This window comes from Dipodomys merriami, unplaced genomic scaffold, assembly GCF_024711535.1.
Source record: "Dipodomys merriami isolate MVZ:Mamm:240054 unplaced genomic scaffold, mDipMer1.0.p SCAF_202, whole genome shotgun sequence".
In the NCBI taxonomy this organism is placed as follows: domain Eukaryota; kingdom Metazoa; phylum Chordata; class Mammalia; order Rodentia; family Heteromyidae; genus Dipodomys; species Dipodomys merriami.
Window position 1 is genome coordinate 255,073 of NW_027203405.1, and position 14,716 is coordinate 269,788.

General features: G+C 56.8%; 1 protein-coding gene across 1 annotated transcript in view; it reads left to right on the forward strand.

Annotated features, from left to right (window-relative positions):
• The window catches only part of Card14 (caspase recruitment domain family member 14), a 36,120-nt gene that overhangs the window by 11,706 nt on the left and 9,698 nt on the right, over window positions 1-14,716 (forward strand). The window contains exons 5-15 of the mRNA XM_070031591.1: window positions 813-950; window positions 2,440-2,765; window positions 4,301-4,468; window positions 5,949-6,068; window positions 6,833-6,958; window positions 7,914-8,063; window positions 9,279-9,407; window positions 10,984-11,126; window positions 11,261-11,352; window positions 13,465-13,525; window positions 13,690-13,879. Coding sequence (XP_069887692.1) covers window positions 813-950; window positions 2,440-2,765; window positions 4,301-4,468; window positions 5,949-6,068; window positions 6,833-6,958; window positions 7,914-8,063; window positions 9,279-9,407; window positions 10,984-11,126; window positions 11,261-11,352; window positions 13,465-13,525; window positions 13,690-13,879 — 1,643 coding nt within the window. The remainder of the gene's footprint in view (window positions 1-812; window positions 951-2,439; window positions 2,766-4,300; window positions 4,469-5,948; window positions 6,069-6,832; window positions 6,959-7,913; window positions 8,064-9,278; window positions 9,408-10,983; window positions 11,127-11,260; window positions 11,353-13,464; window positions 13,526-13,689; window positions 13,880-14,716) is intronic.

A 14,716-nucleotide genomic window follows, 5' to 3' on the forward strand; every position in this document is an offset into this window, starting at 1 on the left:
GGGGGGGGGGGTTAGGGAGCGGCTCTGCCTCTTCCTGTGCCTGGTCGCTCCCAGCTTGCCTTGGCTTGTGGCCCTAACATTCTCATCTTTGATCCTGTCTCCACATGGCTATCTTCTCTGTGCCCGCTCCCCTCAGTCTCTTGCAAAGACACTTGTCCCTGAGTGTAGGGTCTGTGTGTGTTTCCAGAATGGCCTTCTCCAATTACATCTGCACAGACCCTTTTCCTAAGACGCTGGCTTGGGCACGCTCTGGGTGGATTCTGTTTTTTGGGATGTCTTGTTCTGATGATGACAGGCTGTGTTATTTATTCACCCATGAACGTGAAAGCCAGTGACTCCAGTGTAGAAATCGTGAGAAGTACGGGAGTTACCTTGATGCTCGTTATACAGCCCATGCTGTGGAAAGCAGGCAGGCAGCAGTGGCTGTTAACATGATAATGTGTGCACAGTGTGGTGTCCCAGGGCTCTCAGGGGGCCTCCCAGGGCAGAGGGGGTGCTACATCCACTGCCCCAAAGGCCCACTGTGGTGGGCCATGTGTCTGTGTTCTCAGGTGTATGCCCTGCTCTTAGTCAAGGGCTTGAGTGGTTCTTAGTAATCGCTCAGTAAACACAGGCCTTGTGGGCTCGAGCTGAGGTCACGTGTGTAAAGGGAGGGGAGAGCAGCGAGGGCCTCCCACCGTGGAGATCCAGGGGGCCGCTCTCACCTCCCGATCCCACACGCACAAGGCTGCCCCACCCGGCCCCCTCTCTGGTGGAGAAGCCAGCCTGGGCGCCCCGGCGCGTGCTCACGCACGGCAGCTCTCGCTCTCCAGGGCACCTACTGGACCTGCTGAAGGCTCGAGGGAAGAACGGGGCCCTCGCCTTCCTGGAGAGCCTGAAGTTCCACAACCCTGACGTCTACACCCTGGTCACGGGGCTGCAGCCCAGCGTGGACTTCAGCAACTTCAGTGGTGAGAGCTGGCTGCTGATGCATGGGTCCGAGGCCAGCTGGGCCGCGGTTCCCAGTGCTCCCTGCTCCCTCTGGATGCACGTCCTTGCCTGAGTCCTTGGGCTCCCTGCTCGAGTCCATCTTTAATCACCTAGTGTAGTGAGGAGAGCCCCAGGTGAGAGGAGGCTGGCCTTCCAGAGGCCCGGGCCCCGCCTCACACTGCTCGAGGTGGAGGCAGGCAGCACGGTGCTGTCGGGAGGGGACTCGAGGCTCCTACCCAGGAGCAGGGGACCCAGGGCCTTCCGTACACCAAGCAAGTAAAGCTCCCACCTGCTCCGTGAAAATCGGCCTCGTGGTCACTCAGCAAGTGAGTAACGGGGCTTCCAGGGAGCAGCCACTGAAGGGTTTAGAAATGCAAAAGAGCAGGACTGGCCAGTGGCTCATGCCTATAATCGGAGCTACCAACTCACAGTGAAGCAGCCTGCACAGAAAAGTCCATGAGGCTTTTGTTGTTGTTGTTGTTGTTGTTGTTGTGGGGCTTGAACTCGGGTCCTGGGCGCTGTCCCTGAGCTTTTTTACTCAATGCTAGTGCTCTACCACTTTGAGCCACAGCACCACTTCCAGTTTTCTGGTGGTTAATTGGAGGTAAGAGTCTTGAGGGCTTTCCTTTCCTGGGCTGGCTTTGAAGCACAGTCCTCAGATCTCAGCCTCCTGAGTAGCTGGGATTATAGGTGTGAGCCACTAGCACCTCCAATTAACCACCAAAAAGCCGCAATGTAGCTGTGGCTCAATGATAGTGCCAGCCTTGAAGCAATAAAGCTAAGAGACAGTGCCCAGTGCACACATGTGAGCACGCGCGCGTGCACACACACACACACTCAGAGGCACATACACACCAGCGCTCTCAGGGATAATAAGTTGTCTCTTTTGTATGTTAATGCTCTATGCTTTTATTGGGAAGATATTGAAATTAACTCTGGGCCAGGCACTATGACAGATGCCTGTACTCACAGCTGTTCAGGAAGTACCAATTAGGAGTGTGCTGGCTCAAGGTCACGCAGAGAATTTATTGAGACCCCATCTCAATGAGTAAGTTGGGCATGGTGATTTACGCCCGTGATCCTAGCTCTTCAGGAGCTAGGATGGGAGCTGCAGATGGGAGGTTTCATACTTGGGGGAAAAACTCGACACTCTACCTGAAAACTAACTGAATTGGTAAAATACCTGTCTAGCAAATGTGAGGTCTTGAGTTCAAATCCCAGTACCACAATCCATCAATCCACCAATCAATGATTAGTTCTGAGCACTGGCAGCTAAGGAAGAGAGTTGGGCGTGGACAGTGGGCCCCCAAGGGAAGTGGAGAGGGCAGTCCTGTGTCCCCGGCCACACTAGCCCGAGCACAGAGTCCAGTCAAAGCTGGAGGCTGTTAAGACAAGGAACAGGTCAGAGCTGGGGCCCTGGGGTCTGGAGGCAGGGGACCATGGCTCAGCCACCTGCCCGCCTTCCTGCAGGCCTCATGGAGACGTCCAAGCTGACCGAGTGCCTGGCGGGGGCCATCAGCAGCCTGCAGGAGGAGCTGGCCCAGGAGAAGACGCACAAGGAGGCGCTCCTGCGGCAGTACCAGCGACAGCAAGAGCGCCTGGGCCTGGCGGAGGCCCGTGTCAAGGAACTGAGCCGGCTGGAGGCCGACCACGGCCGCATGAAGCGGGAGGTGAGCACCCACTTCCACGAGGTGCTGAAGCTGAAGGACGAGATGCTGAGCCTCTCGCTGCACTATGGCAACGCACTGCGCGAGAAGGAGCTGGCCAGCACGCGCTGCCGCAGCCTGCAGGAAGAGGTACTCCAGACGCCGGGCGCGGCGCCCGGCCGTGGCGTGCGCGGCCCTGCCTGGCCCCAGAGGCGTGGCTGAGCCCCTCCCACCCCACCCATCCCACTCCTCCCCAGAGAGCCCCTCGCCCCTCTCTCTGTGTAGCCCGCATGGCACGCAGCCACCCTCTCTCCTCGCTCGGTTCCGAGCTGACTGTGAGCAGCCCCACCCCGTGACGTCTGGCGAGCGTCTGATCTTCTGTGTCTCTAGGCCTGTGGCCCAGGCCCCACCGTGCAGTGACACGGGCTCCTCCATCTCTAGTTTCTGCCTTTGTCCTCCTCGGCTGGTTCTGAGTCTAGGCAGGGAGCGTGGAGGTGTTTTCAAGTCAGGCCGTCTAAGCCCCAGCGTTTTCTGTGGAAGGTGAAGTAACAGGTGTGAATTCTTTCAACAGCAAGGCTGTTCCTGCCTGCCATGTTGGCTTTTTTTTTTTTTTTTTTGGTCGGTCGTGGTATCTGAACTCTGGGCCTGGGCGCTGTCCCTCAGCTCTTCAGCTCAAGGCTAGCGCTCTACCACTTGAGCCACAGCGCCACTTCCGGCTTTTTTCTTTTTGCTTAATGTGGTGCTGAGGAATCGAACCCAGGGCCACAGGCATGCAAGGCAAGCACTCTACCACTGAGCCACCTTCCCAGCCCCCATTTGTTTGCTTTTCATCTTTGAATTGTAACTCAAATTTTTTTTTTTGCCAAACCTGGGGCTTGAACTCAGGGCCTGGGTGCTGTCCCTGAGCTTCTTTTGCTCAAGGCTAGCACTCTGCCACTTGAGCCACAGCACCACTTCTGGCTTTTTCTGCTTATATGGTACTGAGGAATCGAACCTAGGGCTTCATGCATGCTAGGCAAGCACTCTACCTTAAGCCACATTCCCAGGCCCCTGAATTGTAGCTTTTTATTTAAAAATAATTTGTAATTTATTTAAAAAACTCACCCATTAAGCCAGGCATGGTGCCTCCTGCCTGTAGTCGTAGCTACGACATTCGCCACCTTGTTGACAGGCCTTCGACATTTGAGGTTTGTGGCCCTGCACAGGACGCACCTCTTGGGGCCCTGGAGGCCCTGCTGCCCCTTGGTGTGTTCTGTCTACCAGTCTGGTGCTTTCTGCACAGCCCTGGGCCCTGAAAGGCCCCGCAGATGCCTGTCGGAATGGCCCAGCTGTACCCCAGTGCCCCACTCCTAGCTGCCTTCACTGACTTCTTTTTCCTACTGATTTTCACAAATCCCAATTCCTGTTTTTTGTATTAGTTCTGGGGTTTGACCTCGGGGCCTGAGCTTTTGTGCTCAGGCTAGTGCTCTACTAATTGTGCCACAGCTCTACTTCCAGCTTTTGGCTGGTTAATTGGAGATAAGAGTCTCATAGACTTCCCTGCCTGGGCTGGCTTTGTACAGCAATCCCCAGATCTCAGCCTCCTGCGTAACTGGGATTACAGGCGTGATCAGCAGTCTTTACTATGAGTAAGGTGGAGCAATCTGCCCAGCGTAGACGCTCACTTACTCCCCCTCCCCCTGCAGCTGTACCTGGTGAGGCAGGAGCTGCAGCGGGTAAGCATGGTGTCTTCCTGTGAACGGGAATTTCGAGAAAGGTCCCTGAAGATGAGCAGCGACGCGGACCCTGAGGGCGAGGAGCTGAGCCGCCTGAAGGAGGAGAACGAGAAGCTCCGCTCACTGACCTTCAGCCTGGTAGGTGCCTGTGTCCCCGCGAGGTCACCTCCGGGCGCAGGCCGGTGCGTCCTCCGCAGCACAGTGCCGTGGTGTCCCCGTGAGGTCACTGGGCGCAGGCCGGTGCATCCTTCTCAGCACAGCGCTGCGGTGTCCCCGCGAGGTCACCTCCGGGCGCAGGCCGGTGCGTCCTCCGCAGCACAGTGCCGCGGTGTCCCTGCGAGGTCACCTCCGGGCGCAGGCCGGTGCGGTGCGTCCTCCGCAGCACAGTGCCGCGGTGTCCCCGTGAGGTCACCTCTAGGCGCAGGCCGGTGCGGTGCATCCTTCTCAGCACAGTGCCGCGGTGTCCCCGTGAGGTCACCTCCAGGTGCAGGCCGGTGCGGTGCATCCTTCTCAGCACAGTGCCGTGGTGTCCCCGCGAGGTCACCTCCGGGTGCAGGCCGGTGCGTCCTGCGCAGCACAGTGCCGCGGTGTCCCCGCGAGGTCACCTCCGGGTGCAGGCCGGTGCGTCCTTCTCAGCACAGCGCCGCGGTGTCCCCGCGAGGTCACCTCCGGGCGCAGGCCGGTGCATCCTCCGCAGCACAGTGCCGCGGTGTCCCTGCGAGGTCACCTCCGGGCGCAGGCCGGTGTGTCCTCCGCAGCACAGCGCCACGGTCTCCACACCCCGAGCCCACGTCTCCCCTCTTTCCTCAGCCCACTGAGAAGGTGGCAGAATGAAAAGCCATGGACACAGCTGGGCGCCAGTGGCTCATTCTGTAATCCTAGATCCTAGCTACTCAGAAGTCTGAGAGCTGAAAATCATGGCATGAAGCCAGCCCAGGCAGGAACGTCCAAGAAACTTTTGTGGCGTGTGTGCGTGCGTGCGTGTGTGTGTGTGTATGTGTGTGTGTGTGTGTGTGTATGCACACGTGCGCCAATACCAGAGCCTCACTGTTTGCCTCTCTGTTCAAGGTTGGCATTCTACCACTTGACACAGCTCTACTTGGTTTCTTGGAGATGAGAGTCTCACAGACTTTCCTTTGAATCTCAGTCCTCAGATCTCAGCCTCCTGAGTAGCAGAGATTACAGGCAGGAGCCTGGCTTGATTCCTTTTATTGAGCAAGTGTCTAGTTAGTGAGAAGTTCCCTCGCTACTCCTTCATGAGGGATGAATCGCGGCTGTGATTGGCCAGGGTTGTACCATTGCTGTCAGGAGTGTGCTGTGGGGTGGGGAGGGAGGACCCGCCCCCTGGCTCTTCCCTCCCATTGAACCTCTGCAGGTAGATAGCGAGGAAGCCAAAGAGACATAGAGCGAAGCCCTCACCCCCGGAAGTTTCAGCTTGCCTTGCTTTGTCTTTTTCTCATTTACAAGAGTGCTGATCGCTGCTTTGTTCCTGCCCAGTGTACAGCCATGAGTCAGTGCTGCCCGTCTGCCCGCACCCCCCTCCTCAGGGCCCCGCTCCCCCCGCCCCTGCCAGGTGTCGGGGAGGTCGGGGTTCTGGGCTGACCTCTTTCTGCCCTAGGCGGAGAAAGACATCCTGGAGCAGAACCTGGACGAGGCCCTGGAGAGCAAGCAGGAGCTGGTGAACCGCATCCACTCACTGCGGGAGCGGGCGGTGGCCGCAGAGAGGCAGCAGAAACAGGTGACACAGCTGCCCCATGCCGGCTGTCGTGGCGCTCTGACCCGGGACAGCTGCCTCAGAGAGAGCCGACGGCCGCACCAGTCTGCACGAGAGCCACTGCTCCGCTTACCCAATGGCTGGCCCACCTCTCCCGACCTTCAACAGAGCTTTATTGAGCATCGACTCAGGGCCTGGAGTAGACGAGGTCAAAGTCAGGCAAGGGAGCAAGGCCAGGGCGATGTCAAGGGCTCAGGCTGGACCCTGACATTTAGCCAGGGGGAGAATGAGGAGGCAGGGGACAGTGGGGAAGAATGTGGCAGCGTAGCAGAAAATATTTGTATGTTTCTGGACATTTAAAAAAAAAACCAAACCTTTGGGCTGGGAAGGTAGCTCAGTGGTAGAGCGCTTGCCTTGCATGCAGGAGGCCCTGGCTCCATTCCTCAGCACCACCGGAAGTGGCGCTGTGGCTCAAGTGGTAGAGTGCAAGCCTTGAACTGAAGAGCTGAGGGACAGCGCCCAGGCCCAGAGTTCAGGCCCCACGACCAACAAACAAAAAAACCCTTTTCGTGTAATAGACATGCAAGTTGTGCTGATTAAATTTAATATGCTCAGCTCTGTGCCTCTAGAGACACATCTCAACCTAGCCCTAAGAAAGAGCCTCTAGCTGCCTTCCTTCACCTCTAGAACCCCCTCGGGAACCTTCCGCTCCCCTGGTTCTCTCCCCACCCACTCCCCCATCATCGGGGCCTCTGCTGCTGACCTCCGCCGCCCTGTCCCCTGTCCAGTACCTGGAGGAGAGAGAACAGACCCTGCTCCAGTTCCAGAAGACACAGGTGGACTGTGAGCTGTACAGAGAGAAGATGAGCGCGCTGCAGAGCCAGGTGGCCGAGCTGCAGAAGGAGCGGGACCAGGTAAGGGATGGGGGGAACGCCGGCCAGGGCCCACCCATGTGCACCGGGCCACCCTTGCCGGGACTGAGCTACAGAAGCCTCTGTCCCCTCCACTGCCCACACGTGTGTCTGGGGGAGGTGGAGCGCTGCTGGTTCAGGGCATAGTCTTGTCTTCGCCCATCCTTCATGGCAGCTGCTTCCAGATTTCAGAGAGAGAGAGAGAGAGAGAGAGAGAGAGAGAGAGAGAGAGAGCGGTACACACGGGTCCTAAGGCTTGAACTCAGGGCCAGGGTGCTATCCTTTAGCTTTCATGCTCAAGGTTAGCACTCTACCACTGTGGAGCCACAGCTCCACTTCTGGCTTTTTGGGTGGTTCATTAAAGCTAAGAAGAGTCTCATTCACTTTCCTGCCTGGACTGGGTTCGAACTTCAATTCTCAGATCTCAGCTTCCTGAGTAGCTAGAGCGACAGGCGTGAGCCACCAGTGCCTGGCTCATGTGAGGCTCCTTAACCACCAACCCCCCAATCTGAACATGCTACTGTGCCTCTCGCTCTGCTTTATCCCTGGCACAAAACATTGAGAAAGTGCACCCCAGAGACTAGGTTCTAGCAAAATCACATAGGTGTACAGGCACTGGAGTGGATTGTTGGTTTTTTACAGTTTGGTTTTTTTTTGGGGGGGGGGGCGGTCATGGAGCCTGAACTCTGGGCCTGGGTGCTGTCCCTCAGCTCTTCAGCTCAAGGCTAGCGCTCTACCACTTGAGCCACAGCACCACTTCCGGCTTTTTTCTTATGTGGTGCTGAGGAATGGAACCCAGGGCCTCATGCATGCGAGGCAAGCGCTCTACCACTGGGCCACCTTCCCGGCCCCGGTTTTTTAGTTTTTATGGTCAGCAGGATGGTTTCTGGGGCTGCGACCCCTGCTGGCTCATTGGTCCTGCCCTCACTGTCCACGCCCGTCCGTCCTGTCTGGGCAGGCATACGCGGCCAGGGACGGGGTGCAGATGGAGATTTCCCGGAGCCTGACGGAGAAGGACTGTCTCCGCAGGAGGGTGTTTGAGCTGACGGAGCGGGTGTGCGAGCTGCGCACCCAGCTGCGCAGGCTGCAGGAGGAGCCCCCCGCAGGGGTGAGTGCTGGGGCCCCCGCTGGGGGAGGGGCCACCCGTGGGCCGGGGGCGCTGGCGTTCACCCTGCCGCTGCTGCCTCCTCGAGCCGGACACGGCGCGATCCGTCGGAGGCCCTGGAGCCCGTGACGTGGCAGGCGCGTGGGGAGGGAAGAGCTGTGAACCCGCCCACACGCACACGTGTGCCTGGCTCATGACACGGCACAGTGCTGCCCGGGACCAGGAGGGATCGGGAAACCTCCTGGGGTCTGGCACCCGGGCGAGCGAGGTGCAGCAGGGCCATGGGCCCCGGGCTCAGCCTCCAGCCTTCCCCAGCCAACCTCCCTCCACACACCAAAAGAGGGGTGGGGCGGGGGACAGGCAAGGCCAAAATGCAAGCGGTTATGTTAACCCTTAGTTTTGAGTGTGGAATTAGGGTGAATTGGTGCTGTTCCCCATATTCTACAATAGATGTATTTTTTTACATACAGTTTTTTGTTTGGTATTACCAGAGTTTGAACTCAGAGCTCACACTTGCTCAGTTGGCACTCTACCACTTGAGTCATACCTCCCATCTGACATCTTGCTGGCTATTTTGGAGACGGAGTCTTACAGACTTTTCTACCCAGGCTGGCCTCCAAACTTGATACTTAGGTCTTAACCTCCTGAGTAGACATGAGCCATAGGTGCTTGGCAACATTAAAAATTTAAAGCTAACAAACAGCAATGTATGGTCTCTAATAAAAGAAATGCTTCTAGGGCTGGGAAGGTGGCTCAGTGGTAGAGCGCTTGCTTTGCATGCATGAGGCGCTGGGTTCCATTCCTCAGTACCACATAAACAGAAAAAGCCGGAAGTGGCGCTGTGGTGCTGTGGCTCAATGGTAGAGCGCTAGCCTTGAGCTGAAGCGCTGAGGGACAGCGCCCAGGCCCAGAGTTCAGGCCCCACAACTGACAAAAAAAGAAAGAAGGAAATGTTTCCAGTCTTCCTGGTGAGTCGGTTCTGGGGCTGATGGGGTTCTGAGCTCAGAGGACAGGGACACAGTTGTTTACCTGGGAGCCGAGGACAGGTCTGTCCCGGAAGGGGGTGTGGTCTGTGGAGGGCCTGGGTAGGCCTGGGTGCGTTCAGGGTGTTGTCCTTTAGCTGTACACTCAAGGCTGGCACTCTGCCCCTGAGCCACAGCTCCACTTCTGGCTTGCTTGGTTTCCTGAGTGAAGAGCTGTCTGGCCCATCTTTGGCAGCCCAGACAGGAAGCCAGGGCCAAGGAGCTGTGTCCGCGGGGGAAGCAGCGGCTGGTGCGGATGCACGCGGTATGCCCGCAGGAAGACAGCGAAGACGGCGGCCAGCTCAGCAGCCTCGGCTCCACGGAGGTACCGCGCCCCTCCCCCTTCCGGCTCAGCCCGGAACATTCTCTATCAGGACTGAGGGGGCTGAGCCACCCTGTTTCCTGCAGAAGAGGTCAGCACCATGGAGGGAGTCATCCAGAGAAAACTGATGTCCTGTGGTTCTGGGGGCTGGACATTAGGGATCAAGGCACCACAGGGCCACACTCTCGGTTGCTCTTGGCGAGTCTGGTGACTCCTGGCAATCTTCCACTGGCACGGGCATAGCTGTGATCCCAGCTCCATCCCACATGGTGTTCCCCATGATTCTGCCCAGATTTTTCTCCTCTTAGAACGTGTAGCAGTTACTTCTGGGCGCTGGTGGCTCACACCTGTCATCCTGGCTACTCAGGAGGCTGAGATCTGAGGATCACGGTTCAAAGCCAGCCTTAGGCAGGAAAGGCTGTGAGACTCTTATCCCCAATAAACCACCAGAAAACCAGAAGTGGTGCTGTGTCTCAAGTTGTAGAGTGCTCACCTTGAGCTGAAGAGCTGAAGGACAGCGCCCAGGCCCAGAGTTCAAGCCCCACGACTGACAAAAAAAAAAAAAAAAAAAAAAGTGTAGCAGTCAGCTTTCTATTATTGTGACAAAAATGCCTGAGATAAGCCACTTAAAGAAAGATTTGGGTTGGGTGGCTCAGTGGTATAGTGCTTGCCTAGCATGCATGAAGCCCTGGGTTGGGTTGGATTCCTCAGTACCACATGAACAGAAAAAGAAAAAACTGCAAGTGGCGCTGTGGCTCAATTGGTGGAGTGCTCTCCTTGACTGAAAAGAAGCTCAGGGAAGTGCCCAGACCCTGAATTCAAGCTCCAGCACAAGAAAGGAGGGCTAGGGAAAGAAGGATTTATTTTCAGTTCATGGTCGCTTGCCCCACTGCTTTGAGCCTGTGCTTAGACAGAACATCATAGCAGGGTTGAGAGGAAAAGAGAGACAGAGACAGAGAGAAAAGGAGTTGTGTCTTAGTGTGGCTCCAGTGACCTTCTCCTCCCACTAGCCCCCACCCCTCCCATGAGTGCCACAGGCTGGCACACAAGTCTCCAGTACATGGCCTTTTGGGGACATTTAAAACTCAAACCACAAGAGGAAGACTGGTGGGACGAATACCCACTCTAATCCAGTCTGACTCCACCATAGCTCGATTTCATCTGCAAAGATCCTGGTTTCCTAGGGCTGTGGGTGCCCCTGGATTTGGGGGGTTCCCGGGAGGCAAGCTCACCAGGGATTTTGGAGCCTCAGGTCCTCAGTGTCTGCTCCATCCTTCGGCAAAATACATCGTTTCCCACAGAAGGCAACTGGCTCAGGGTACTCTGGGTGGAGCGGGGGGCTCCTCGGGCAGGCCTCCGTGCCTCCCTCCTGGACCATCCGAGCTGTGTCCCCACACAGTCCCCGCAGAGCGCTTAGGCTTGCCTGCTCTCTGACCTCTTGGAGAACTGGGGGGAATCCACACCCACTGTGTGCAGAGCCCGGCACACAGTAGGTGTTCAATAAATGTGACTTCAGTACGTCCACTCTCTTCTTCCCTTCCCCGTCCTCGGCTGCTGGCCTCCGCCCGCCTTCCTCCAGTCCCAGCTCTGGTGGGACCTGAGTGTCACGTCCAGCCGCGAGCTGGCCGACAGCTTCCGCTCCAGCAGCCCGGTGCCTCCCAGCCAGCAGTCCCTGTACAAGCGGGTGGCGGAGGACTTCCGGGAAGACCCCGAGTCCGTCAGGTAGAGTGAGGGGCAGCCTCGGGGCAGACCGTGGGCCATCTGGGCATTCGCGCAGCAGCTCCAGGAGGCCCCAGGAGCCCAGGCTCTGCAGGAGGGGGGCCAAGCAGTGTGAACTGGCTCTCTGTGCTTTGCAGCCCCTTCCTAGACACCCTGGAGGCGGACCTCGGGGCGTCTCTAGGTGACAAGGATGACACAGACCTGGGTTATGAGATCCTGGACAAGACAGGTGAGTATGATCACCCCGCCTGAATCCCTCCCACCCCTGCAATGGCTAGCAGAGTGGGGAGGGGAAATGGGCTGGGACGGGCAGGGATGCAGGCCAGACAGCCTGGGTGGGTCTCCGAGAAACAGGGAGTCAGAGGTGAACTTGACCTGTGCCCTTGCCTTGATCTCGGCCCCTAGGAAAATGCAGGCTACTTAGTGTCTCAAGTCCAAAGAGTCACGTTGACCCCTGAGCCCCTCCCTGCTCTGCTTTGGGCACGCTGGGCCTCCGGGGGACCTGGACCCCACGAGTGAGCGCTCAGTTGTTTCTAGGAGAGATGGATTACGTGGGCTGTGTCCACCTGCTGGGAGCCTCCCTCCTTGGCCCCTGACCCACCTGGTCCATCTTCCCAAGGCCATCGGCCTTTGAAGAATGCCCTTTACCCTTTCCTCCTCTGCTCCGCACACCGCAGGTTCTCAGCTCCTGCCTGGAGTTCTCCTCATGGTCGCCAGGGGGCATGAGTGCTTCATACTGTTCTGCCCAGGGTTGCTTTTGTTCCTCTGTGAGTCAGGCAACCAGAAACACTAATCCTCACGGACTCACATTTGTTTGTTTATTTAATCTATCTATTTATCTATTTAGTGCCGGTCCTCAGGGCCTAAGAGTTGCCCCTGAACTTTCTTTTTGCTCGAGGTTTACACTTTACCACTTGAACCACAACTCCACTTCTGGCTTTTTCAGTGGCTAATTGAAGCTAAGAGTATTTCAGCTGGGAGCCATTGGCTCCTGCCTGTAATCCTAACTACTTAGGAGGCTGAGATCTAAAGATTACAGTTCAAAGCCAGCACAGGCAGGAAAGTCCATGCAGTTAATCACCAGAAAACTGGAAGTGGTGCTGTGGCTCAAAGTAGTAGAGTGCTAGCCTTGAACAAAAATGCTCAGAGACAGCATCCAGTCCCTGAGTTTAAGCCCTACACCTGACAACAAAAAAAAGTGTTTCACAGACTTTCCTGCCTGGGCTGGCTTTGAACATCATCCTCAAAGCTCAGCCTCTTAGGTAGCTAGAATTACAGGCGTGAGCCACTGGTGCCCAGCTTCAACTCATTTTTATTTGTGACACTTACATGTTGAGTGCATCCACCCAAAGGCAAATCGATCCTGGATGTGAGGCCATGAACAGAGAAACCTTGTTCATTTGGCTTTCTCCCCCACCCCCCATTACAGGAGTTTGAATCCAGGACCTCATGATTGTTGCTTGGCTGGCATTCTATTGCTTTAGCCATATCACCAGCCGAGTTTTTTTTTTTTTTTTTTTTTTTTTTTGCTTATGTGGTGCTGGGGAATCAAACCCAGGGCCTCATGCATTGCAAGGCAAGCACTCTGCCACTGAGCCATCTTCTCAGCCCCACCAGCCGAGTTTTTTGCTGGTGATTTTGGAGCTGAACTCTTGCAGACTTTTCTGCCCTGCTGGCTTAATCCTTTGCATTTTAGCTTCTTGGGTAACTAGGATTACAGGCCTGAGCCACTGGTGTCCAGCTGCTGCTGCTGCTGCTGCTCCTTATCCTCATCCTCCTCTTCCTTCTTCTTCATCTTCTTTTTTTGGTCAGTTGTGGGGCTTGAACTCAGGACCTGGGCGCTGTCCCAGAGCTTCTTTTTGCTCAAGGTTAGCACTTGAGCCACAGCACTTCTGGCTTTTTCTGCTTATGTGGTGCTGAGGAATGGAACCCAGGGCCTCATGCATGCAAGGTAAGCGCTCTACCACTGAGCCACCTTCCCAGCCCTAGCGGATTTTTTGTGTGTGGTGCACTCTGGGATTGCACTCTGGGCCTTGTGATTGTCAGGCAGACCACTCAGCCCCAACAACAGATTTGATTTTTAAGTGAATCCAGAAATGTAGACTCGGGGTGGCATCTCCCAGTCTTTCATGTTGTTGGAGACTTGTTCACATATCTGGAAATGCCAGGGCCCATTCTCACTAGTCACTGCGACTCGGAGAGATGACATCAAGGTTTGAGCAAAGAGGAGGAGGAGGAGGGTGGGCAAGGCCGGGTGGGCAGGCCGAGGTTGTCTGGGTTGAGCAGGGTCAGCAGCAGGGTGACCCCAAGCTCTGGCCACTGGCTCCCTGCTTCCCCCCAGACCTCCCCCAGCCAGAGGGCAGCCTGCAGAGGTCTGCCAGAAGCTTGGACGTGCCAGAAAGGTGAGCTGTGACTGGGGAGCCAGAGCCCAGGGCAGCGCCTGACCGTCCTGTCCCCACGGGGGCGCGGCCTTTCTGAGAGGGCGGAGGGGCGGTGGCGCCACGGCCTGCTGGCCTCCTGCCCTGGCGGTGCTGCGCTGCAGCCGGCCACCTCCTGGTCTCCACAGCGCCCCTGTGCGGCGGAGGCCAGCCCGCAAGATCCTGAGCCAGGTCACCGTGCTGGCGTTCCAGGGCACCGCGCTGCTCAAGCAGCTGCGCGTCATCGGCGGGAACCTCACGGGCATCTTCATCCACCACGTCACCCCTGGCTCCGCCGCCGACGGCATGGCCCTGCGCCCCGGCACCCAGATCATCATGGTGAGTAGGTGTGTGTGGCCTGGGCAGCCGCCAGACCGCCAGGGGCCCGCGGGGACAGCGCGGGAACATTGAGGGGCCGAGCACGGGGATATTGGTGAAGTCTTGGATCTGGGAGCCCTAGTGCAGTGCCACACCCACTTATGGAAGCGGGTGATGTGGTGTGGAGGGAAACCCCAGGAGCCGGGAAGGCTGTACATGCCAGGAGGCTGTTAGAATGTGAAGTCCTCCCTCCCTCTCTCCTCTTCCTTCCTTCCTTCCTTCCTTCTCCTTTTTCTTTCTTCTTCCTTCTCTCTTCTCTCTTCCTGCCTTCTTTTTTCTTCTGTTTGACTTAGTTTTATCTCCCTCCTCCTTTTTGGTGCCAGTACTGGGGCTTGAACTCAGAGCCTGGGCACTGTCCCTTAGCTTTTTCTGCTTGAAGTTGGCACTCTACCACTAGAGCCACAGCTCCACTTCCGGCTTTAAGTATCTGTGCAAAGGAGCTGCCATTCAACGAGGCAGTTTATAACTACGTGTCCCCCATCCAGCATTCTCACCTCTCTCCCAACCCAACCCTCCTTTCACCTTTCCTACATTTTGTAGGATAGAGCCCCCTCTCCTTAACTCCACTACTTCCAGCTTTTGGGTAGTTAGAGAGTAAGAGTCTCATGGACTTGCCTTCCCAGGCTGGCTTCAAACAACAGTCCTCAGATCTCAGCCTCCTGAGTAGCTCAGACTATAGGTGCGAGCCTCTGGCACCCAGGTCATGTTGTAATTTTTATCTTGTTATAAAAGTGCATAGCCTCAGGGCTGGGAAGGTGGCTCAGTGGTAGAGCGCTCGCCTCGCATGCATGAGGCCCT